The 25,730-nt window shown below is 32.8% G+C and overlaps 2 protein-coding genes across 2 annotated transcripts; one reads left to right on the top strand and one right to left on the bottom strand.

Moving 5' to 3' along the window:
- Window positions 1-539: 539 nt before the first annotated feature.
- LOC129308202 ((DL)-glycerol-3-phosphatase 2) lies at window positions 540-5,932 on the bottom strand. The gene is made up of 6 exons (XM_054949250.1): window positions 5,667-5,932; window positions 4,540-4,764; window positions 3,008-3,068; window positions 2,780-2,927; window positions 2,504-2,583; window positions 540-997 (listed from the first exon to the last, which is right to left on the bottom strand). Exons 1-6 carry the CDS (start codon window positions 5,857-5,859, stop codon window positions 865-867), a joined length of 840 nt encoding a protein of 279 aa, XP_054805225.1. The 5' UTR covers window positions 5,860-5,932; the 3' UTR covers window positions 540-864.
- An 11,858-nt stretch (window positions 5,933-17,790) lies between these two features.
- Window positions 17,791-18,394, top strand: LOC129309570 (histone H4). The gene has a single exon (XM_054951182.1). The coding sequence runs from the start codon at window positions 17,844-17,846 to the stop codon at window positions 18,153-18,155; it is 312 nt and encodes a 103-aa protein (XP_054807157.1). The 5' UTR covers window positions 17,791-17,843; the 3' UTR covers window positions 18,156-18,394.
- The last annotated feature ends 7,336 nt before the right edge of the window (window positions 18,395-25,730 follow it).

The raw sequence follows: 25,730 nt of genomic DNA on the forward strand, positions 1-25,730 counted from the left end.
TATTTATCTTTTTTTATTAAATGCTAAAAAATTATTAAAAATAATTATTTTTGTCCTTATTAAATGATAGAGGTAAAAATTTATTAAATTTTAAAATAAAGTTTATGAAACTTAAAATCTTTCTTAATTACAGTAAAACATGTTGAAGTAATTTATAAATAAAATAGAAAGAAATATATGTAAACTAAACTGGATGTGAGGTATTATAAATGGATCCAATAACCAACAAAAATGGGTCCAATAATCATATGTTGTGGACCTTCTAACACGATCTAAGCCTGTCAGCTTGTGGCCAGGGGGGATGATAGTTGACTTTTTCTTTCTTCTTGCAAAAAAAAAAAAAAAATTGTCAGGTGCTACTGTGAACCGTAAGTTTGTAACCACCCAAAAACAAAAAAAAAGTGAGCATAAACTTCTTTGGATCCAAAAACCGGCATTTAACACAGCCATCATCCATAATCATTATTCCATCGACTATCACTGATAATTAATAATGAATAAATACTATAAATTGGAATTCCATAAAAAGTAACACATACCATCTGTTTCTTGCTACATGAAGCCCCTCCACAAGCAATTGTTGCTGCAGCAAGTGGAGTAGTAAAAATTGGTCAATCCCAGATTTAAATCATTTTTGGTGCCACGTTCAAACAGTAATTTTTCTTCGACAAACACAAACACTAACAATAAATTAAGGGCTCTAAGTTTCTCAAGTTGAGTCTGGCAGCAGTAAGATTATTTGCAGTAATATTCAGGTATATCACAACGTGCGACATTCTACGCATGTGAATGATCAAATGTATCGCCAATTTAATGTGAAGATGCAGATTTCTGTCTGCAGTAAGTAGAGATTCGATTCCGAGTTTAGTTTCCACTGTCTTCGAATGGAGGCAAGCCCCACTCACTAGGGTTGAAATCCAACAATGTGTTCAAAACTTGGTCTGCCGTATCATGAAAGGATTTGTCAAGCCTTGGATCTGGAACCATAACGACAGACCTGCATGACAAACATATAAAGATTAACACCGGGAATATGAAAGTGGGAGTTGCTTCCGTCATACAGCTTATCTACGCCTAATGAAGTATCATATGTAAAAAGCTTGGCTGCAATCAATCCCTTGGGCTTAGGGTTCTAAAATCACGGATCTTTAAGATGCATGAAAATCATACTAAAATATTCCCTAGATAAATTGCACGGTCATTTTCTCAATACCCAAGGAACAAATCAGTTGCCTTCCGGCTCATCATCAACACAAATGACTCATCACTTGATAGCTCAAGTTCAAGCTACTCATTTAAACCCATATTTATTTTAACCCTAAAAATTTATGGTACTTTATGTATTTGGATTAAATTTAAACCCATATTTATTGTAAACATGTGTTTGTACCCTAAAATTATTATTTGCATTGTTTATTTTGAATTTTAGAACATTTTAGTTTACACTTTAGAAAATAGATATATGATATAATAATGGAAAATTTAATTTTAAAAAATAAATTAAAAAAGTAGGCTTTCAAGCCCGGCTTTAAGCCCAATCAATAAAAGCTAAGCTTAAAGAAATTATTGATTTTAGGGCAATAGGGTTCCATCGTTTCCCAACTCTACCACACAATATTGTTTGCTCAGACACTAGTTAGAACCCAAGCAACATTTTGATCTCATTATCCTCCATACATTGTACATTGTGATTTGTGACAAAGCGCAATCTGTGATGACCATACTTAACATTGTGGATCCATTTTCTACTCATCAAACCATGTTTAGGCCTCTTAATCATAGTGACTATCATAGAATATTGTATCAAGATAATCAATCAGCCATAATTTTCCAAAAGTTGAACTTTGGCCACCTTGAATGTTCATAGCTAACCAATTAGAGCCTATATGAGCAAACCAGAGTCTAGAATCCAACAAGAAAATACAAGACAAAGTCCATGAACATACTGAGAAAGGACTTAGACTCCCCACTTCCAATATTCATGGTTCGTTTCTCTCATAGGATCCTCATCTATCTAGGAGAGATCCGTTGGAGAGAAAAAGAAATAGGGGCCAGCCTCACCTCTAATGTCTCAGTTCTGCTCACCCATCCTCTCATGGTTTTATTTCTCCGCCTTAGGCTGACACTTGACAGAATTAGAATCCAGTACATAATATATATACTTTATATAAATGTTACAGATGCACTCTGTCATATTTGACTGAACTCCGGATCAACAATTTTTTTCTTCAATAAACAGGATGAACAACTTATCTGATTATAGAAAGTGAAGATTTCATCTAGCCCAAGCACAGACACCTTGGTGATACATTTGTATACGCATTGCAACTAATAATGGAGGGCGTGTATTGCCCCAAAAAAAAAAAATAATAATGGAGGTTGTTGTGAAATTGAAAGATCTAGCAACCACCATATCTAGCCGTTTTACCAAATTTTGCCCTTAGCACTTCAGAAAAATATAATCTGCTAATGCTACATTGAAATGTCATAAAAATCCACTTACATCCCAGCATTTTTAGCTGCAAGGACTCCAGAGGGCGCATCTTCAAAAACAAGAATTTGACGGGGATCTACTGGTCCTCCCTGTTGACCATCACCATTACTTAAAGCATCACTATACACGATTTCAAATTCAACAAACCAACTTCAAAACAAGATAATTAGTGAAATGAACCCAAATCATAACTCAAAAGGATGTAAAGAAAATGCTTGTTTAGTCCTTAAACGAGCAGATAGCTTGTCCGCAAAGAAGCATGTGACATTCATGAGATGAGCATACCTCAAATCTCTTAGCTGCAGTTAGGAATACATCCGGAGATGGTTTGCCTTGTCTAACTTCAGGGTCATCACCAAGAACGACATGATGCATCAAAGAAAAGAGTTCACCGTGTCTCTGTGTCTTCAATTCAAAATGTCTCCGGTGAGATCTGCAATAAATAATAGTGTCAATACAAATTTACATCAAACTTCAGCACTTCTTTTTGGTATTTAAGATGGTTAACCGTACCCAGTTGCCAAGCAAATTGGAACTCCTTTGGCATGTAGATGCCTGAGCAACTGGCTAGCCCCTAAACAACAGGACATCAAAATAAGAAATGGGCTGGTGAGTATGCCATGGTAATTTTTACATTTATGAATTTCAAGCCACTCCATACTGTGTTAAATATGTTAATTACAGCAAAAAAGTTAGATCCAATGCAAATAGTCTGCTACTTAGTCCCAGCAATTTAAAGAGAGTATAAGTCACAAACTTTAGGCTATCATAATCGCTTCAATAACACGGCAGTATATATTACAACTGTAGAGAACATATATAGTACATTAGAAGTTTATACATAAATTACATAGCAGTAAATGATTTCAATACTTGAAATATTTCACGTTTTTGTCTAGCATGAATGAACAACATTCAATGGCAGGATATCCGTGCCACATTTATAAAGAAGAAAAGAGAAAATTACACCTAGGTCTCACAAAAAAGAATTTATTACTGAAAGATCTCTTGAAATTCACAAAATACTCCCAAGTTCCAAATCCTACGCATTTACAACTTGACTAAAAACATTTGCAATTGGACAACAAGCATTTACAACGAGCATTTTCCTTTGCAAGTTGTAAATGCCCATTGCCCAGTTGTAAATGCCTTTAGTTAAGTTGTAAATGCCTTTAGCCTAGTTGTAAATGCACAGGATTTGAGACTTAAAAGTATTTTGTGAATTTTATGAGACTTCTTAGTAATAAATTCTCTTCTGTGAGGCCCAGATGTAATTTTCCCTAAAAGGGGTACCAAAAGGCACATGCCTTGCAAGTAGATAATCCCAGCTGCAAATTTTGAGTAAGATAAATATATAACATTCAAAACAGCAAATCGAAGAATAAATTATAACAAGTTGTTAGTTCATATGCTGTGTCCCCATCCCACTCCTCTTGAAAGTCTAAAAAGATCCTCGGAGTTGGTTGAGATAGGAAAACAAAAATTGAACAAGGCAGTCAATGAGGTATGAAAAGACACTAATATAAATATTCAATACCAAGAGGCCTACATTATTATATTTGAGAAAGCAGTGTTCCAACTCATACCAGCCAAACGAGCAAAGGCATTTCCAAAAGCAACTTGATAATGGACAAAACAACCCTGAAGTAAAGAATCTATGTTTAAGTCAGCAGCAACATGCTGAGGTCTCTACTCTCTAGCAGGTAGCAACGTAAACGAGGTAGGAACCTTTTCAACTAGGTATCATGTAGTTCAGAGTTCATATTGAGATTCAAATTTTCCAGTAGTGTGATGATGAGATTGAAGATGCTCAAGGTATTGTTTCATGATTGTGCGCCTATTAATAAATTGGCCCAAAAAAAAAAAAGTTCCCACACAGCAGACATTAAACAAGGAATTCTCAACAAATTTTAATGATTAGCTATATGTGATGAAAGTTGCTTATAAACCCTTCTATAACTACTTCACCAGAAGGGTACACATCTAAAGGGCTAAACGAAAAGAGAATAACTTAACATAGATTACCAATCTCCATTTCTTAATACCTGGCATGAGTTCACTTGATGGAAACAATTTCTGCAGCATCTCTTCTCTTTCTACAAGAAATTGCTCAGCACTAAGAGAATCACTGATTCCAGTCTCTTCAACAAAGACCTTGGCAGCTTCTATTGCCTTCTTTCCCATCATCTTTGCCTTCAGAGACCAATCAAAGGTTTTATTGTATCGAGCCAGTATAATTTCCTGAACTTCAGTATAGAATTTCTCTGTGTCTGCAGAAGAGAAAGCATGAAGTACATGAAATTCAACTATCTTCTTGGAATTTAAGCATAAGTTATTACTCGAAAAGGCAATTGTAGACTTATAGAGCAAGCTTGACTGGTATCAAACAGACGCAAAGATATTGGGAAAACTGTATTTACCACTATATTTTTAACCCAAATCCCACTATATGCAATTCACTACCAATCAACAAGAAGAACTAATCAACAGCATGGAGGATTAGACCACATCGCAAATATGTTCAGCTTTTTTTCCTTTTTTGTTGTTGTTTTTTTTTTTTTGGTATCTTCAACGTTTTTTTATAATGCTTGAGAAGTAATTTGCCTCATGCCTTCCATAAAATTGCGAACTTGCAACAACTAGTGAGATATTAGCATCACCTGAACAGTTATGAGCAAGAAGGGTGTGATAAAAGAATAAGAATATTCACATTCATGGTTTCATGGCATGGGAACTTCAAAGTGATGAGAATGCGAATACTACCAAGATATTAAGTTGCCCCAAACTCTGCTAGCCTCACAAACTGGAAGTCAGAGAGGCCAGCAGGTTCCTGGTAAAACGGAAATGCGTATTGGCTTCTAAGCCAATCTCGAGTAAGGAAGGACATGCATCATAAAACAAGTAGGCTAAACGAAGGAATACAACGTTCAAGTCCTGAAAGTTAAAGCTAAATCGTTGGACGGAGGCCATTCATGATATTTTGGATAGTATGAGGAACGCTGTTCGTTAATTTCACTCAATGTACATGCATCATTGTGTTGAATCCTTGAAGTACAGAATCTTAAAATGGAATTTAATGACATAAGAAGTCCAATTTCGCAGTGCAGATTTTTATATGCAATAAAACGAAGCAGGAAGGAATTCAATATCAAATTGGTTAGAGATGAATTACCAAGCAAGAGACCATCCATGTCGAAGATAACGTGGGTGATGGATCCTCTGCCTGAGGAGGCGCCAGAGGGACCGACCATTGCGGCGTAGTTTCGAGTTTCGCGGCGTCTACGCAGAGAAACGCAGATCTGCGGTATAACAGTGGGATTCAGAGAAGCCTTTATACTAGCCGGTGACAGAGAGCGTCGGAGCATGAAAACGCGTCCTGGACTATTATTCCCTTCCTGAAATCTTACTCCTTCACCCCCTCCGCCCAAACGGGTCAGCTAAGGAACAAGCCGGGTCGGGCTCGCATCTTGTATGGCAATGTTTCATCATTTGGTAAACTTTTAGTGAGTTTGGACTTTGGATTTACTTTAGATAAAATTAATTAATATAATTAATTTTAAACATAATTGATTATGCTACTTGCTATAATTGATTTATAAAATTAATTTTAAGTAAAATTGAAAAACAAAATTAAAAATTAGGTTAAATCATAGTTTTGTAAAAATATATCCAAGCACTTCTATTAAATATTAAAATCAACTATAAACTTAAAATCATAGTTTACATTACATGTTAAAATTAATTATGAACTCAAAATTATAATTTTTTCATAATTTACAATTACATGCCTTTTAATTTAGCTTTCAATCATACTTTCATAAAAATTTATCAAAAAACTGCGTAAATTCGACTTTATAAATCATGCTTTTGTCTTTTTCTATAATTTTTATCTTTTTGGGTATTTTTTTTGTCATTTTCTAATTAAATAATGATCAAAGTTAATTTTTTTTATTAATAGTAGCATATATATTGTTCTGTTTTCAAAAGTTAAAAAAGAATAAGTTTTGGATCTCAAATATTCATAAATCTATAATTTAAAGTTAAGTTGCCCAACAATGCTTTTTCTTTTCTGATAATTGGTGGACAAAATTTGCACACACGCACACATGGACACGGTCTCTCTCTTTTGATCATAAGTGAACATCATGCTTGGACCTAAATAAGGTGATAGAGTGCAATGAAGTAAACTTGATTCCCACCTTGACTTGGTTAAATTTGACGTAGATAACTAGGTCAACAATATTGGCCATGCTTCTTGGGACTGACTGATCAAAGATGATAAAGACAAATGGCGACATGGCCTTGCAACTAACAGCATTTCAAGCCCAAAAGTGAAGCTCATGGCAGTTCACGAGGGATTGCACTTTCTGTTGTCACGAGGGATCAAGGAAGGTTAATTTGTATATGGATTTTATGGAAGCTATTTATGGAATCATGAATATCTAGGAGAATAACCACACGATTTTCTACATTATATGATATATTAAAAATCTTTTTGATGAGGGATTGAGATGTTAGCTATGAGTACATCCATGGAGAAGCCAATACATATATAGATTTTATGGCAAACTTTGCACATGGCATCCATTCAAAATCTACAATTTTGAAAGAATCTCTTGAAGATTGTAAAAGCCTCTTGTAAACACCGTATTTTATCGAGGCATGTTCTAAATTTAACAAAAATAATAATAAATAACTAAAAAATATAAAAATATAAAAATAAAATTTAATCCTTTCTAGGATTATATTTTCAAAACAAAAATTTTTAATTTAATTGATAGGGCTTAATTTTATTTTTGATGACTTTTTTGGTTTTATTTCTTTTAGTTCATTAAAATACAAAAATGAAATTTAAAACAGAGTACCAAGACATTACGGCGGACACAGAAAACTAGAGGAAGAAGAGAAAAAAACTAGAAGGGTGAGACGGGAAACAGAGCAAAAAAAAAAACCAAACGAGAAGAAAACTGGAGAAAGGAAGGCCAGGACAAAATCATCAATCAGAGAAAAAAAAATCAAAGTGCATTCGTTTCTCATTAGGTCGTCTTCGAAAAACCAGCTGGAGCAGGCTTAGAGATGAAGCATCCGTATGCCTATGATGATGACAAGATGAAAAGATGAAGATGGTGGATGTCAATGAGCGGGCTGACTATTGGGCTGCTGGGAACTCTAGTACTTCTGTGTATTTCAACAATAATCTGCTGTTCGAGGTGTTGAAGCTCGTGGACGTGAGGACGCTGGTTATGGCGGCTTATGTGAGCAAGCAGTGGCACAAGACGATACTGATGAGCAGCTTTAGGAGCTGATCTGTACCAAACAGTGGGTTAACACCGGCTATAGTGAGCAGTGGTCCTTGCCCTCAGTGGCTTCCATTGTCACCACATTCTCTACCTCTGGTCTCTCTTTAAGCCCCAAAGAAAATGCCAGATATGTTGTTGGATTACAAGTGCAAGAGGGAGAAGAAGATGAAGAGGAAAAAAAAAGCTGATTGGAGATAACTATTAAAAGGTAAAGACTACAGCTTGAATAATATTGTTCTCTTTTCTCCTTTTCTTTCCAAGATTTTATGGTGGGCGTAAGTTTGCATGAGTCCTTAACTATCTATTTATAAAATATCATGTACAATCTTGCATCTCTTAATGGTCCAAGGGCATAGTTATATTCAAGTTTTGAGATTATTGATACTTGAAAATTAATCACCAAGTTTGTCTACTAATTTTGAAAATTTAACAAGTTCTTCATCTGTGATGTTGGTGTCTGCAAAATAAACTTGTGATGATTTGTATTATAAAATATTCAATGTGTCTAATTTAGGTACGTTTAGTTTTACATGGTTGATTCTCAAATTGCTTTTCAATCTTTTTAATTACTATGTTTTAGAAAAATGTAACGTGTGATGGCATGGGTTGATTCTTATATTAACCTTTATTCATTTGTGGAAATTTATTCATGCGTAACACTTCATGGTGTTTTCTATTTCCATATATTGTCATGATTTCCTTATAAGAGGCTAAAGTATAAAAAGAAAAGAGATACACACACACACACACACACACACACATTTATGATTTATTTGTCATGTGAGATTTTAAGAATCTCCGTAGACATTGAGAATGGTTTCATACCGTGTAAATTAATAAGATTTTACAGGTATGAGAATTAATTTTGTAGGTATTTATATGGGTTTTAAAGGCCCATTATTGAAGTTAATTCTCTCTTTATAATAAATATTTAAGTCTTATATGAGATTTCAAGAATTTTTATAGAGACTTAAATTAATCACATTATCGTGTAGGATAATAAATCCTCGCAGATATCGTGATTCATAATTTATATGGTAAATAAATAAACAAATTTTGTAAATAAAATAAAAGACATTTTTATAATTTTAATTAATTAAATTAATGAATTTAAATTATAATTATATTTACCAATCATATCTTTTAGTCATGTGAGATTTTTGAAACTCCATAAACCTTTAGGATAATCGTACTACCGTGTGAGTTAATAAGGTTTCACAGGTATAACGATTAAAATTTCTATATTTAAAAATATGCATTGTATAATTACGCATTAAAATATATTTCAAGTGAGTATTATTTAATTCTTTTATCTTGTGAGACCTTGTATCTCTGCAGATATTCAGGATAATCTCGTATCGTATAAATCAATAAGGTTTCACATATATGAGAATAAAACTTATATGTTAATATGGGTTCAAAGGGCCCATCATTAAATTTAACTCTCTTGTTATAACCCAGATTAATAATTTATTTAAGTCTCATGTGATATTTCAAGAATCTTCGTAGAGATTTAAATTAATCACATCATCATGGGGATAATAAGTCCTTGCAGATGTAATGATTATCAATTTCTATAATAAATAAATAATTTTTGTAAATAATCATATAATACACAATTTAAAAAAATTAATTAATCAAATTAATGAATTTAAGTTGTAATCACATTTACCGATTATATCTTTTAGTCATGTGAGATTTTTGAATCTCCGCAGATTTTTAAGATAATCGTATTATCGTATGAGTCAATAAGACTCTGCGGATATAACGATTAAATTTTTAATATATATATATATATAATATTATATATATAAATTAATCAAATTAAGGATGTATTTAAATAAATTTAATTCCTTTATCGCGTAAGATTTTAAAATCTTCATAGATATTTAGGATAATCATATTATCGTATCTGTCAATAAGGCTTTACAGGTATGACAATTAAGAGTCTTTAAAACACACACACACACACACACTCTAAAATATATTATTAACACTTAAAAATATACATAAGAATATAAATAAATAAATTAAATTTTTAAATTCTTTTATTGTGTGAGATTTCAGAATCTCTACAGATACTTAGAATAATTATATTATCGTATGAACCAATAAGACTCTGCAGGTATAGCAGTTAAAATTTTCAATCATAAAACATAAAAGAAAAATAATTTTAAACTCTTTTCTTTCTTTATTCCAAAAATTCAAAATTGAGAAAATAATTGAAATTAAATAATTTTTTGTAATTTAAAATACACATATCAAAATTTCAAAAATTATTTTATTTGCAAAATGATGAATTATTTTTAATTAATTTCTCTTCAAAAAATATTTTCACTAACAACTTTCAAGTCTAAACTACGTGGACTTTGATCCACATCACAAGGTACGTAGGCCTCAGAGTCAGATTCTGAGTCAAGTCTGTCTTTCCTCGTAAATAAATAAATATTTTTCATCTAATTCTTATCATTTTCATCAAACACATGAATATAAAAGGGATAATTAAAATAATTACAAAACTATATTAATAGAGCACAACAAACTTCAGGTAACCGTTCTGATGAACGGGTGTTGTAGGGTGCCTAACACCTTCCCCATACTCAACCGACTCCCGAACCTATTCTCTGATTTACCTTCATTTTAAATGATTTTTCGAGATTTACCTCAAAATCTTAGTGGTGACTCCTCATTTCATCTGGTTCCCGCCACGAAAGCAGAGACCTCTGCTTGCACGCCGTCCGTGTCACATTTTTTCAGGTGCGACACCTTTTTTGTGTGTGTGGATATTAGTTCTCCTAATAGCTTTTGCCCTCCTCTTGTATCCCACAAAAGAAAAGTAAACATGATATATGGTTTCAATTTTAATTTTATTTCTTGATAGTGAAAAAGGATATTAACAATTTACATTATTAGTCTTATGATAATAACTATCTCCACTAGAGAATATATACTTCTCACAATTAAATTACTATGTCCATAAGGACTAGGATTATAATTCCTTCATAATTACATATTTAAATAACGAGAGTTTCTATCACTTAGCTATTTTAATTGGTATCTCTTATAATTTTAAATCAAATGTTTGTATTAAATTTTTTTAGACAACTAATTATATCAAGTTACATCAAAGGATTTACTTCAAATGCACTATTAGAGTAAGGAATTAAGAATGGTATTTTTACATGATAGATTGGTCATTATTATTAAAAATATGGTTAAAGGGTCAAAATATCCATTAACTTTTTCTCTAAGGCACCCAACATCTTTAAATGAACAATGGTGCAAAAATATTCATGAAATTGATTTAACAAGTATAATTTTGCTTAGGCTTTGAAAAATACCAAACGTCCTTTAGTTTGTAGAATAGTTCCACAATCATGCCAAGTGTTAAATTCCTATTTGTCCACTTCTGTCTCCTCTCCCCTCTTCTTCTTTTCTTTTCTTTTCTTCTCTCTCCCCCATCCAAGACACTCATCTAGCCTACTCCCCCCAGCCGATATACACGTGCCACCATTTCTTCCAGTCATGCTTGTATATACCCTAGTAACATCGCTACCATTGCTAAGTCATTGGTCTACTTATAAGAAGTGTTTGCTCTACAATCTAATCGCTATCGCAAAGTTTTGTAGCACCACCACTACCTTTCCTACGCCCTCAGCTTCTGCTTGAACGCTAACTTTCGATTGCTATCCACTATCTTAATCTTTTTTCTCTTCGCTCTACCCTATACATATATGCTGTGTGCATTCAAGCTGTAATGTAGTATGTATATTGCAATATCCTAAAAATTTAAATCTGATTAATTAAGCTTAATGAGAGTAATTAAGTGAGTTAATTTGGTGTATAGTTAGAGAGGTTTGATTGTGTAATTAATTGTGTTTTTAGCCCTAAATATGGGTCTGAAGAAAAGTCAAGTCACTCGGGTATCAAAAGCAAAGAATGGTTCTTTGTGCCACATGTTGTGGTGTGAGGTGTTGGAAATTATGCTCTAAAGTCAATCATTGTACTATAAGCATTGTTATTTAATGAATTTCTCTTTGTTATCATATCAATTGTATGTTCGCTATGATAAATTTATCTTAGGACAAATTATAGTAATTGTCTTAAATATCCTCAGACGATCATTTATTAGGGATCATAGATGAAACAAAATTAGTCTAACTTTGATTAACTATAGAGATATAAATCAACATCATATGCACTTGAAAAAGTACAAGACACTGGACGGACCCACTATGAAAAAGCTGTATGGTACAAGTCATAAGCTTATCTCATATATAACCATATCACTAAGCCCTTTGACCTAAGATCATCATAGATTCCTACATCATAACCACTAAACTTTGACCAAGTCAAAAGTCATCTTTAACTTGAGATCATCTAAAGAGTTTTTCCATTGTTATAATCAATCCACTTAAAGATTGAGAAAATAATGATCAAGTAAATGAGAATGACAATTATATGTCTCACACTTGATCGAAATATCGCATGAGAAAATGGATGTAATACAGTTATATGATAGGTTACATTAATTATCGATCCCTATATGAATGGGGTAGTTTTAATATCTTGCTATAGGCTACTTATGACTTATGGGCTAGTAGCATAATTATCCTACTGCCAACTTTATATGGGCCTATAAGGTCACACACAAAAACAGCACAACTTGAGTTAAAATGTTCAAGTTTATTAAATCTAGAATATGTCTGGATTCAATGAATATAATACTTTATCTAAGGTGAACGAATTTATATATATATTTAAATATTTATTTGATAAATATTTATATATATAGTTTATATGAAATATAAAATATAAAATATAATTATATATATGTTTTCGAAACATATATGTATGTTAGTGTATGTCTGTATATATGTATGTACATTTGATGTATGTATTTGTGTGTGTATGATATATAAAATTCAAAATATTTTATATATATATATATATATGTATGTATGTATATGTATACATATATTCCTCCATTTAAAAATGTAAACCATTTTTTTAAGAGTTAAATGTTAAAAAATATAAGACATTTTTAGTCTTTTGAGGTGTAGTTATTGCATTTTTTTTAAAAGTGTCTCTATTGATGTTGACTTTATATTTATTGTAAGAAATTTAATAGGGATAGATATGAAAAGATAGAGTTAATTTGAAAGTAGGTAACTACTTTATTAGAGGTGAGATTTATTTAAAAATACTTTATATTTTTTAACAGAGAGAGTATATATTATATTATATTTTGTTAGTTTTAAATTAAATTTTATATAATATATAAAATTTAATAAATAACATAATATAAGAGAATGTCATATCCATTCTATAATTTGAATTTATGAGATGAATTTGAATTATATTTGATATCATTAATTAAATTTATGAGATAAATTTAATTAAATTTTTGTTAGTTAAAGAAAGACTAAAAACCCTAATTTATATAAATAATAGATGAGGGGATGTGCTCTGTGTGAGACAGTTAGAAAAGTCTTGACAGCAAAATACAATGAGAGCCACGGAAACACCCTGGAGAAAAAAGAGTTCAATGTTTAAAAAAATAGATGAACATTTCAAGCGCTAACACGCTATTTGAGTGAAAATTTGTTTGCGGGGATACCAGTAAAAGGAGCAGATATACATTGTCAACTCCTGAGTCCAAACTCTTAAAGAGAATGCACGTGAAATTTAAAAAATAAAAGGTAACCCTTCTATCCATCTTAACTTAAACAAGTTTGTTCGATTCATATCGGGATAGGGATTTAAAATTTTAATCTTCCGTTACGCTGCCTATCCAACATGAGGAACATCTGCCGTAGTGTAAAAATGCAACCAACATGAGCTGGACCTCCCTATGCCATGCGAATGTTGCAATGTGTTGTCTTGTGATAGGAATCTTGTTTATGAGTGTGGAAAAATGATATGCATGTTTGTGTAATTATGATTGATATTAATGTTTAAGAACAAGCTTTTATGTGAATGATGAATGATATTTGATATGGGTTATATTGTGGAGAGAGCATGTTTATGGATGAGATATGAGATAAATTGTTGATTTAATTGCATAATATGTGTAATATGTGCACAGCATGATCATTGACAGGAGTTCGCCTAGGGAGAGGAGTACATTGGAAAATTCACATAGTACTAGCGGCTAGCCTTGGCACCAACCATTAGAATCAAGAGGTAACCATTGTCTCATTATTGATTCGAGACTGTCATACTTATTCTTTGATAGAATCAAACCTAATTAGTCTCAATTGGTTTATGAAGAGGTTTAAGAATACGACACACCATGGTTGTTAATATTAAGGGAAATTGATTTTTCAAACTGTGAGTTAACCTTAGCCGATAGCTCTTCATAAGTAGAAGGCTAAGTTAGTCCAAGATATGGACATAGCTACTGATAATCACTGATTTTATGTCTGAGGTAACAACAGGATATAAAGTTGGCATTGATCATGCATTTAATTTCGACCACATGATTGTTATTATTGTGGTTCAACATATTTTTGGGGCGCATAGTTGTTATTTTTGTGACCCCAAGATATGTGTATTTGTGATATGACATGTGATATATGTTGCACCCTTATTAACACTTAATTCTAGAATCAAGAATTTAGGATGTTACAATAATCATATATAATTAATCACTAAGTGTAATTTATCATAGAGAGGCATACTCCATAACTTATGTATTAAATTCAAAGCAAAAAAAAAGTCATCATGATGCTTTTATTGCTCAATCCAAACCATCAACATCACTAATGCAATGTTACAGATACAATGATATACTCAAATTAAATTTTTGATTACTTCTGCTCTTGGGCTACCACCCCAAAAGTCAAATTTGAATTTCCCGAGGGAGCTTCCTCAAACGTAACCTCCAAGTACAGTCAGCCTATAATAACCAAAAATAGCTTCAATGACTAATTATTATTAGTTAACCCTTAATCTTGATTAAGACCTAATCCCCTCATTAATCATGATTAAGCATAACTAGCCTTAAAACTCACTTCCATTAGTTTATTAAACTTTCATTGAGGCTAATATGTAAGATCAGACGACAACATCCAAGAAAGGAGTAAATTGGGAGTTTAGGAAATTTTTGACTAAACAAAGATTTTCACAAATTGTGGCATAATTGGAAGGTGCAATAAGAAGTTTGGAATAAAATAAGTGGGTATAAAACTTAATTTGTAAGAGTATTTCTTAAAACTCTTTTTGACAGAAAAGCTTAATAATTATATTCACAGTCAAGTTTAGAATATAGAAAACTCAAACAGCAATAGCACAAGAACAACTTTCACAATCTCAAGTCAAGGAACTAAGGGAGAGAGCAGAATATAAATATGCTAAACATAAAGACTGAAGAGATAGAAATACTGCACAAAGAATTTATCATAATTTAGCCTAACCATTTGACTTACATCCAATCCCTAAGATTAGCCTTGAGATTTTTTGCTATATCTACAAGATAAAAAGAGTACTTGCCACTTCAGTATAATTGCTTGAGCACTTGTGAGATGTTTACAAATATCTCACAGTACTTGTAAGTCTTTTAACCTTAAGAGAATGCTTCTCTTTAAAGCAAATAAACCTTTCCTTACTAAAGTCACATTCATAGAGAAAATCTCTTCTTTGTATAATACAAGGGATAACAGCTATTGATTCACTTAAGAATAAGTGAAAGGTGTTTCCTAATGAAATATCTCTCAAAGATTAGATAGGTACAGTTTAGATACACTCAAGGAACTCTCTCAAAAGAGTATAATATAGTTTAAGTCTTATAAACTGACTGAGAGCTTTTTCACATGAACATGGTACAAATCAATGAGAATTCAATACAACTAAGTTTTGATACACTTCAATTATTATCCATTAACTTAAATGGGGTCTTATATATAGTTTAAGTAGTTTAGATAGTTAAGGACACTCAAGAAAGTAATTATAGCCATTGGACATGTGTTAGAGTGAAGAACATTAGAAAAAGCAACCTTACCTGTGAAGCATTTAATGTAGTGTGAGAATCCATTTCAAGTGTAAAATAGTTCTATCCACATATGGAATGGAGCTTGTACAATTTCCTCTGGTTTACTCATGACATTTCAGACGTGGGACTATAATGCTCTTAAGTGTAATTTAGATGACAAAAGCTCCTAGCTTCTCTATGGGACAAATCACATGTTGGTACTAATGGTTTTCAAGCGTGGAATGAATGATAGAAGTACCTAGCTTCTTTATGTGACAAATCACGCTTGGAATACTATAATACAAGCTTAATTTAGTTTGCTTGGTTTTAAGGCTCTCTAAGGTCATACTTGAACCTAAAACAAGTAGCTTACATTTTAAGCATGGAACAACTTGATCTAAGCATGAAATGTCTCTTATGCAAACTCAAACTAATACATTTAGAGAATTCAAGTGAGAGCACAAGGTGCACTCAAGCATGAATTAGAACACAAAAGCATCTCCAAGACATTTCCTATACTCAGTTGATAAAGCACATGTGGATCACTTTGATTCAAGTGTGGAATGCACTGAGGATAGCCAAAACACATGTGGATTATTCCAGATCAAGCGTGAATTGGAATAGTGAGTTCAGGTGCATTACAAAGATTTGACACTTAAGATTAAAGGACTTATGAGCCTAAGGTTGGTTCTAAAATGATGCATTCTTACCATTTAAAATTATGTGATTAAGCTCTTGTAGTTTTCATATTGAATATAAGAGAAGAAAATAACTATTATACTAAATCTTCTCTTGCTTTTCATGCTTTAAAAGGTTTTGTTACTTTAATGGTTTTTAAAATCTACACAAGTAACAAACACTTCTCTTTTGATTTTGTGATTACCAAAACACATGGTTCAACATAATAAACACTGGTAGCTAGTCCTATTGACTAAAACTTGATTATTTAATATTAGGGTTATCTAATGATTTAGAGGATCCAAAACCCTCTAAATGTGCACCACAATAAAACCTAATAGAGCATTGTCTTCCTCATGTGTCCCTTCTCTCAAATCTCACTTGTTTTTCCTATTAAAATTGTAGGGTCAATGTTTAAAATCTCATCACGTTCGCTGCGACACATTTCACCATCAACTATAGTGGATGACTAAAAACAAACAGCTTTATTTGAACCCAATAATTTAGGCCAAATAGCTTAATAGCCTTTTAAGCCGAAATTAAACCTCTGATAGGGTCTAATAGGCTTAAATGACCATCCAAACTCTATAATTAATTAGCAATAACCTTAATTAACTAATTAAATTTCTTAATTAATCAATTAATTTAACCTTTGGATTAAAATTTGGGATGTTACATGTTTCAATTAAAAGGTAAGGGTACCCAATGTTTCTTTCAGAAAACTTTTTGGGCATTTTTGTTCCTTCTTAACTCTTAAAGATAATTCTTTTTCTAAAACATTAACAATTAACATTCACAATATATCATATGGCAAATAATGTCTAACTTAGTTAGAAAAACAAATATATACATCTTCTTACATAATTGAAATATGATATGGACCAACTGGGATGATTACAAAATATGAGAATTAATTCATCAACATTTCATCATAACAGATAATTAAAAATTAAAATAAATTAAATTATATTATATCCAATCTAGGTTTTATTGACGATAGACTAAGGCTTAAGGTTTAGGGCGGGGCCAGATTTGTATCAGAGCTGGAAGGTCCAAATTGGTCCTAAGACAAAACGACGTCGTTAAAGAAAATTCCCCGAAATTTCCCGCACAAACTCCCCCTTGGCGCTCTAGCATGTGACGCAATTCCCACCAGCAGTTTTAAATGTCTCTATCCGCCGCAGACACAATCGTCCAATCAGAAATGCGCATAACTAATCCGACGGCCATCATCTCCTCCGTACTTCCTTCACGCGGATCCCGATCTCATCCAGCGGTTCGAATCATTCTTCCGTCCAATCGCCATAAATATAAATAGAAACGCCCCGCCTTCCTCTTGTTCACTCTTCATCTGAGTTTCACTGTCTGAAGTGTATTAAGAAATCAGAGAACACCAACCATGTCTGGAAGAGGTAAGGGCGGTAAGGGTCTGGGGAAAGGCGGAGCGAAGCGTCACCGTAAGGTTCTGAGGGATAACATCCAGGGAATTACGAAGCCGGCGATTCGTCGTCTCGCGAGGCGTGGCGGAGTTAAGCGAATCAGCGGTCTAATCTACGAGGAGACCCGAGGGGTGCTCAAGATTTTCCTCGAGAACGTGATTCGCGATGCTGTTACCTATACTGAGCATGCTCGTCGGAAGACCGTCACCGCTATGGACGTTGTGTATGCTTTGAAGAGGCAGGGCAGGACCCTCTACGGTTTCGGAGGCTAGATAATTAGAGATTTTTTTAGGGTTTTCTGGATTATGGTCTTTTATGTTCTGGAATGTGTTGATATAGTGTAATTGCTGTTGAATGTTTAGCTTTAGTAACCTCTCTATTTCAGATACGGGAGATCCGATGTGCCTCTTTGATCTATCGTTAGACGATTTCTTGGTGAACATAAACGTCGGGAGTTGATTTTATTTTGATTTCAATCTAATATATATTAAGGACACTTTCGCTTCTACAATTAATCATCTGGCATGGCTGGTAGGATCAAAAGTCCAGACTTAATATATATTTAGCTCGTTTAGTTTGTAGGTTAGGCATCGCCGATAATCCATGGTTAGTTTTTTTTTTTTTCTATTGCCACATATTTCATCCTCTTCCTCCCTTCCTCTTCGTTCATTTTTTTTGTCTATAAAATTTAAGATTTAACATAGTGAAATAAACTGTACACAATCGAAGATTGAAATTGAGCGTATGTTAAACTGCTAATAACATGATGTGATGCACTAGAATCCAACAACCATTCATATTTTTTTTTTTGATAAGAAAAATGATAGGGCTTCGAACTTTTTAATCTTTTAGGATATCATTCATTCTAGAAATTGTTTCAATGGCGACGATGAGCTTTGGTTCCATCAAGAACAGGTCTTCGTACTTCCAAAAACCATTCGAAAGATTTTCAATGAATTAGATATTTATTCGGACATTATACGTTGGCTTCGAGGGAAAGAAGTATAACGTACAATAGCACAATTATATTTCAACTAATAAAAGTTAGTGAAATTGTAAGAATTTGATTTATAATTTATGTAGTTGTGATATCATATTTTGTGCTGATATGAGGATATTATTGGTTGATAGTATGCAAGTATTTTTATAGCTGTTCTTTGATCCTGAAAGTTTGCTCTAGTCTTGGTCTCTTGAAATGTTACTCACCTAATTTTTTTTTAATAAAAAAACAATCTATCTATCTATTTTATTTTAGTAAAGTATAATAGATTTTCACTGTACATGTACAGTACTGTACATCTACAATAAAAAGTAATTATACATAATATTTTTACTGTTTTTCAGATAATTTTTTAAAAAATATTTTTAATCATAAATTTTTAAAAAGATAAAGGGACAAAAATATTCATAAAGTGGTTAGCTAGAAGCACTCAATATTTTAAAATAAAAAAAATAGTATAAATATTTATAATGTTATGTGAGTGAGTGTAAAAGTGATTAAATTATTAATTTTAATTTAATATCATTAACTTTGATCGTTAAATATTGATTGTACTTGTTTTGTGTCAGTTTTTGTTGATATAGATTAATATTAGAAAGTAAAAGAAGTCGCACATATAAAGATTGAAAAATAGATTATAAATATATAAGTTTAGGAAGTATCTAATCAAATGGCTTAAGTTATTTTAATGGAGTATATTATAATTAAGCACAATTAATATAAAAAATTTTAATAAATAAAGAGGTAAAAATACCTACAAAATTGTTGGCCTGAAGTAAAAATACTAATAATGTTATTAGAATTGGTACAAAAGTGATCAATCCATCAACTTTCTTAAATGTTGACTGTTTAACTGAACCTTAGCTGAAGTTGACTATTTTTTTTGCTAACTTATACAAAAAATATTCTCAAATAAATTTTTGTGGAGGTTGATTGATTGGTATGAGAACCCATAATGTTATTTTAGTATGTGCAATAGTGACTAATCCGTCAAAATTAGTGTCACATAGTTTTTTTTTCTATTGCCACATATTTCATCCTCTTCCTCCCTTCCTCTTCGCTTATTTTTTTTGTCTATAAAACCTAAGATTTAACATAGTGAAATAAGTTGTACACAATCGAAGATTGAAATTGAGCGTATCTCTTACGCCGCTCTACCCTTAGACCTGCATATAGTTTAAAATTATCTAAATATGTTAAACTGCTAATAACATGATGTGATGCACTAGAATCCAACAACCATTCATACTTTAAAAATTTAGGATTGTGATAGGTACATAAACCCAGGTTGTTGCCTCCCATCCCTACAAACTCTTTAGTTGACTCTTTCTTAAGCAACTGAAGTATTTGTTCATACTGCTGTTGAGTGAGAGCAGGGGTCACGATGTTACCTTCTGCTAAAGAAGAAGTTGTAGATGGTCCTCGTGTAGCTCCTACCTCGAAGGACATTTGATTAATTTTCCTTTCTTAGGGTTTCTCCCCATAATTATTTCTGTAATTAGGTGGAAAACCAATAATTTGGTAACAATTGTCATAAGTGTGTCCCTTTTGGTGACAGTGAGAACACTCATCTGAGTTATTGTTTCTTCCTCTTCTACGATTTCTTTCTCTTCTTCCATTCTGGCCACTTCTCGCTGCCATTATAGAAGTATCTCTAAGAGAAGAAGAGAAGGGTGTGGCACTTAGCATCTATTACTCCTCATCTTGGGAAATCATGGCATAAGCCAGGTTGATTGAAGGAAGGGGACTCATAAGAATATGGCCCCGCACTTGTAGATAGGATTCATTCAAACCCATTAAGAACTGAAATAGCTTTTGGTCTTAAATGATGCGAGTATACTCCTTTGAGGTTTGACATTGACAAGTTAGAACAACAACCACATTGGAATATTCATCTCATAAATCGTTCAATTTGGTGTAGAATTGAGACACCATCATGGATCTTTCACTTAAGGTGTGAATGGCATGGTGGAGACCAAAAATCTTTACGGCATTGCATTTATCAAAATGCTATCTCAAATCAATCTAACAACAGCGGCAGATTCAAAAAAAGTGAGACCATTTGAAAGTTCTTTATCAACTGAGTTAATGATCCAAGACAACACAATGGCATTACAACGATGCCATTGTGATTTGAGAGAGTCAGGTTGTACGTCATGCTTGCAAGAATCATCTATAAAGCCGTGTTTGTTCTTTCCTAATAAAGCTATCTTCATAGCTCGACTCCAACTTGGATAGTTAGTAGAACTAGTAAGTAGGTTTGGAATAAGAGTGACAACTTGCGTATCTGAAGGATGGAGATAGAAAGGATGATGAAAGTCGATCATAGTCTTTATGGCAGAATCATATTCACCTCCCATAATCAATTCAACAGCAAGATGGGTGTAAAAATGGGAGATCTCAAATGTGAATAGTGCATTATTGTACATTCTTTCCCTCAAAGCACTAAAGAAATTTGCACCCACGCTCATATACATAACGTCATGAGAATTAAGAGGATGTATTGTGCATATATACGATATATGTATGTGTGTATGCATGTTTCACCATCAAATGTGGAGACATATCAAGCTTGGAGACAGTTTAGTGGCCTTTGTTTTAGTGTTCGAAAACAGAGCATATTTTCAATTGTGATAAAGAACATTATGGTCATTGACGTTTTTCTTAAGTTTCACTTCAAAATGGGTTTCATTCAAGAAAATCATGGTCTTGTTATTAGGATGTGGATTCCATAGTCCATGCATGAATGCATGGAAACATGTGGTAGCGTGAGAGGTATGAGATTAAATCTATCATAGAAAATCTTTATGATGCTAACTACCAATAAAACAGTAGGTGCATGGACAATAGTAACTTTTTCATCTTCCTTCATTGTTTAGTCAGTGCATTGCAGTGGTAAAACCCATTTTTCATCTTCCTTCGTTGTATTAGAGAACGTCATTTCTCATCATCACACTGTCGATAAGGTTAAGGATCTGAGAAAGAGAGAAGGTGAGAGAGATGAGAAAGAGAGGGCGTTGGGGAGGATTCTAGGAACGCCGTCCATTGTGCTTGAAGGTTGATGTGCTGTATGTTCGATTTTAAGGATTCTAATGATGCGAGCTCAACAACAGAGCATGTATGCATGCAAGGTAGGGGACTCACCAGTGTTCCATAACTCAAGGCATAGATTAATGATTGAGGATGATGACATGTTCTTAGCAAGTCTCTTTCTACTAGAACCAAGCTCTAAGGGGGAATGACAGAGATTAGTTTGAGAATAATGTCATTGGGAAGAACATTTTCTAAATTAACAAATCTCAAGAACAATAAGCCACCCAATCAGCAACTTTGCTTTGTTCTTCCATAAGGGATAAGGGCCTTGTACATAGATCTTTCAGTTTTATCCCAGGGATAAGCCAGAAATCATCAAAGAAGGAAACATTTTCTCTATTGTGAATTTTCCATTTAGTGCCTTCTTTATTAAATCACTTTATTGGAAAATAAAGTGCTAAAGTTGAGAGTCCTTTTTTAGCTTTTAAAAGATCACTATCATTTCAAAGCATATACTTGTGTAGAAGGATGTTTGCCCATAATCCTTTTGCCCCAGAGACTAGTTTCCATGCCAATTTAACACCATATGCTATATTTATAGAAGAGAGTTTTTTAAACCAAGACTACTGTGCTCCTTAGGGAGAGAGACATTATCCTAATTCAGAGGATGAAAACTTTGTCCATAAGAGCCTTCTCAATCAAGTTCCTCTATATTTTGTCAATTTTATTATAGATGGTGACAAGAATTTTAGAGACTTGTATTGGATATAAGGGAGTGGAGCTTAACACAGTTTTTGCTAAAGTGATTCATCTAACAGTAGAGAGACAATTAGCTTTCTAACTTGCTAACTTACTCTTAAGTCTCTTTAAGATATATTGAAAACATTCTCTGGGCTTTGATTGGGTGGCAATAGGAAAACCCAGGTAATTTCCTATATCAGTAGAAATATGCATTCTAGTGACAAACTTAATTTTCCTTTTAATCATAGCCATTACATTCTTGGAGAAGAAGAGAGATGACTTAGAGAAGTTGATTTTCTCCCCTGAGGTATAATTAAATTTTTGTAAGTACTTAATCATAGTAGTAGCTTATGCTTCAGTAGCTTCACCAAACAAAAGGATATCATCGGTAAACATAACATGTGACACCGTAATGCCCGAGGAGGAAACAAATATGGGTTTCAACCTTCCATCATTAACAACATCACTAATTAAATGAAATAATTTATCCATGCATAAGGCAAAGAGAGAAGGTGAAATAGGATCTCCTTGTCAGAGTCCTCTAGCAGGATTAAAGAAGTTAGAGTGCTCACAATTCCAAAGAACACCATAAAAAATAGTGGAAATACAGTTGAAGATTAATTGAATAAATTTAGAATTCATTCTAATATTATAAAGAACCTGTTAGAGATAATCCCATTTAATGTAGTTAAAAGCTTTTTCCAAGTCCACTTTTGCAACATCATCGATTTTAAATTAGATTAATTAAGATTGAATTAGCTTAATTAAGTGTATTAACGAGGTGTGTGGCCATAGAGGCCTAACGGGCATGCTTAGTTTCAATTCCAGTCCTAAACACGGGTTCAAAGGAAAATCAAGTTATCCAAGAATGAAAAGAGAAAGAAATCTGAAGGGAAGGTTCTGTGCCACGCACTGCGACTCGTGGATTAGGTCATTGTGGCTCAAGCATGCTAACACGCTTGGGGAAGCCCTCTCTGTGCCATGCATGGACAATTTTTTGCTGTAATAAGATTGCAAAACTAATGCAACAGAGGATAGAAACAAAGAAGAGGTGAAGATAGACGGAAAGAGAAGTACTAGGGCTTGAAAAATTAGAGTTTTAGGAGTGTTTTGGGGCTCCTAAACATTAAGGTAAGCTTCCTACACTTAAATCCTCCTTCCTTCTTTCATTTTTTTAGTATTAGAAGTTAGAGTTTGGTTGATAATGATAATTTTTGGTTCATATAGGCTATGGGTCCAAACTCATTAACTTAAATAGAGTTAATGGGAGTAAATTAAACTAATGAAACTTGATATTTATGAAGTTATGATGATTGGTGGTTGAGGAGCATTAAATAGATGAAATTTTCCCATAAATGTGTTAGTTAGGACAATGTGGTTCCATTAATAGTCATCAAAGAGCTCAATGATATTAATAAGGGTTAAAGAATGCTAACAAACCTTATGGGTATTTTTATATAAGTAGAGAATGAATCTTGAGCATAAAGAAGTGTTAAGTTAATAGTGAAAATTAACTCAACTATGGATATTGATGAATTATATTGTAAATACTTGTAGAGCAATCTTATTTGCACCATTCAAGCTCTTTGGAAGCTTTAGGAGTGAGTAATTGAGGGGTGAAACCTTTAATCTCTTAAAAGTTTGAGGTAATCGAGGGAATTTTATCTTGTGATTTTGTGTGTTAATTAGTTTATCGATTGATGTTTGATAATTGAATCATATGAGATTGATTGAAATACAAATGTGGCATGAATTGCTTGAAAATCCACTATGATAGTTTTTGCATAAAAATGCAATGACATGTTAAATGCAAACTTTTGAAACTCTTTTAGTGAATTTTTGTGTTATGATTGTTTAGGAGTTCAATGACTATAAGTTGAGTAAGAGTAAATTGACTTGATATATGAATGGTATAATGAAATCAAAATCGTAAAGTTTAATGAAATGTGAGGCTGAAGAGTTTAATGAATTTGTGAATGAGAAGTTCAATGAAATAGATATGTGGAGTTCAATGAAGTGATTGAGTGTGTATTGTATGATTGTCCTATTTATGATTGGGTACAATGATGTTATAATAATGCATATCTATGCATCGCATGATCATGAGAAGTGGGAGTTCGCCTAGTAAGAGGAATAGAGAATTAAATCCACATAGTAGGGCTCTTATCTGAGTTGATGACTTGCCCGGATTGTTTATATATATATATATATATTGTTCTACTTGTTCAATGAGGGACTATCCTACTAGTTCAATGAGGGACTCGAACCTAGCTAGCTACCTACTGGTTCAACGAGGAAGGTACTTTAGGGAGAATGACACCCTATAATGTGAGAAAATAAGGAAAACCGTGTTTCATAAGTCAGGTAGGTAAACCTTGGCCGGGTAATCTCTCACAAGTGTTTAGACTAGGGAAGTCCTGGATTATAGATTATCCCAATGTACTATAGCTCACAATTTTATGTCAGAGGAATAAGGAGGATATAAAGGAGGTGTGATCATGAGGCATATGGTTATATGTAAACATATGGCCCTAATGTTAATAAATGCGAGTATAACTTGGTTTCATGAGAAATTATGTTAATAGACTATGTGGTTAGTTATTCTCTTATATGAAATGGCGCTCATTAATCATGATCTTTTAAGCATGTGCATTTATGCTTGATAATATGGATTTTATATTCTAAAGAATGATTTATGATTTGAAATCTTCTTATAATTAGCCACTTGCATTTAAATTAATTGACATGCATTAGTATAAGTTAGTTGGACCTTAGTTATTGACTGGTTGTACTCACCCTATTATCTTCAACATTACATAAAAAAGATTAAGAGAATCGAACAGAGGAAAACAACCAGAGGCTTAGAACTGCAATTCTATTTAGTAGGCCTCTTCAATATTAAGAACACTTCATTTTGATTCTTGCATTATGTGTTTTGTGAGTTGTAAGTGTATTTTGTGCCCTAGGAAGTGAGTTTATGAAATATGATATCTGTGATAGGGTCAAAATACTCATGCAAGTACGAGTTGGGCATATTGTATAATGTCTATGAATTATTTGATGAAAAAGGTAC

Source organism: Prosopis cineraria, unplaced genomic scaffold (genome assembly GCF_029017545.1).
Source record: "Prosopis cineraria cultivar Desert tree isolate PC_DT_omini unplaced genomic scaffold, ASM2901754v1 PC4, whole genome shotgun sequence".
Classification (NCBI taxonomy): Eukaryota; Viridiplantae; Streptophyta; class Magnoliopsida; order Fabales; family Fabaceae; genus Prosopis; species Prosopis cineraria.

Bases quoted from the DNA above. Each gene is read 5' to 3' on its own strand.
- LOC129308202 (XM_054949250.1), bottom strand. From the start codon at position 5,859: ATGCTCCGACGCTCTCTGTCACCGGCTAGTATAAAGGCTTCTCTGAAT. The intron at 4,765-5,666 runs GTAATTCATCTC...TCTCTTCTGCAG, and splicing joins CATGGATGGTCTCTTGCTTG to ACACAGAGAAATTCTATACT. The intron at 2,928-3,007 runs GTACGGTTAACC...TATTTATTGCAG, and splicing joins CCAATTTGCTTGGCAACTGG to ATCTCACCGGAGACATTTTG.
- LOC129309570 (XM_054951182.1), top strand. From the start codon at position 17,844: ATGTCTGGAAGAGGTAAGGGCGGTAAGGGTCTGGGGAAAGGCGGAGCG.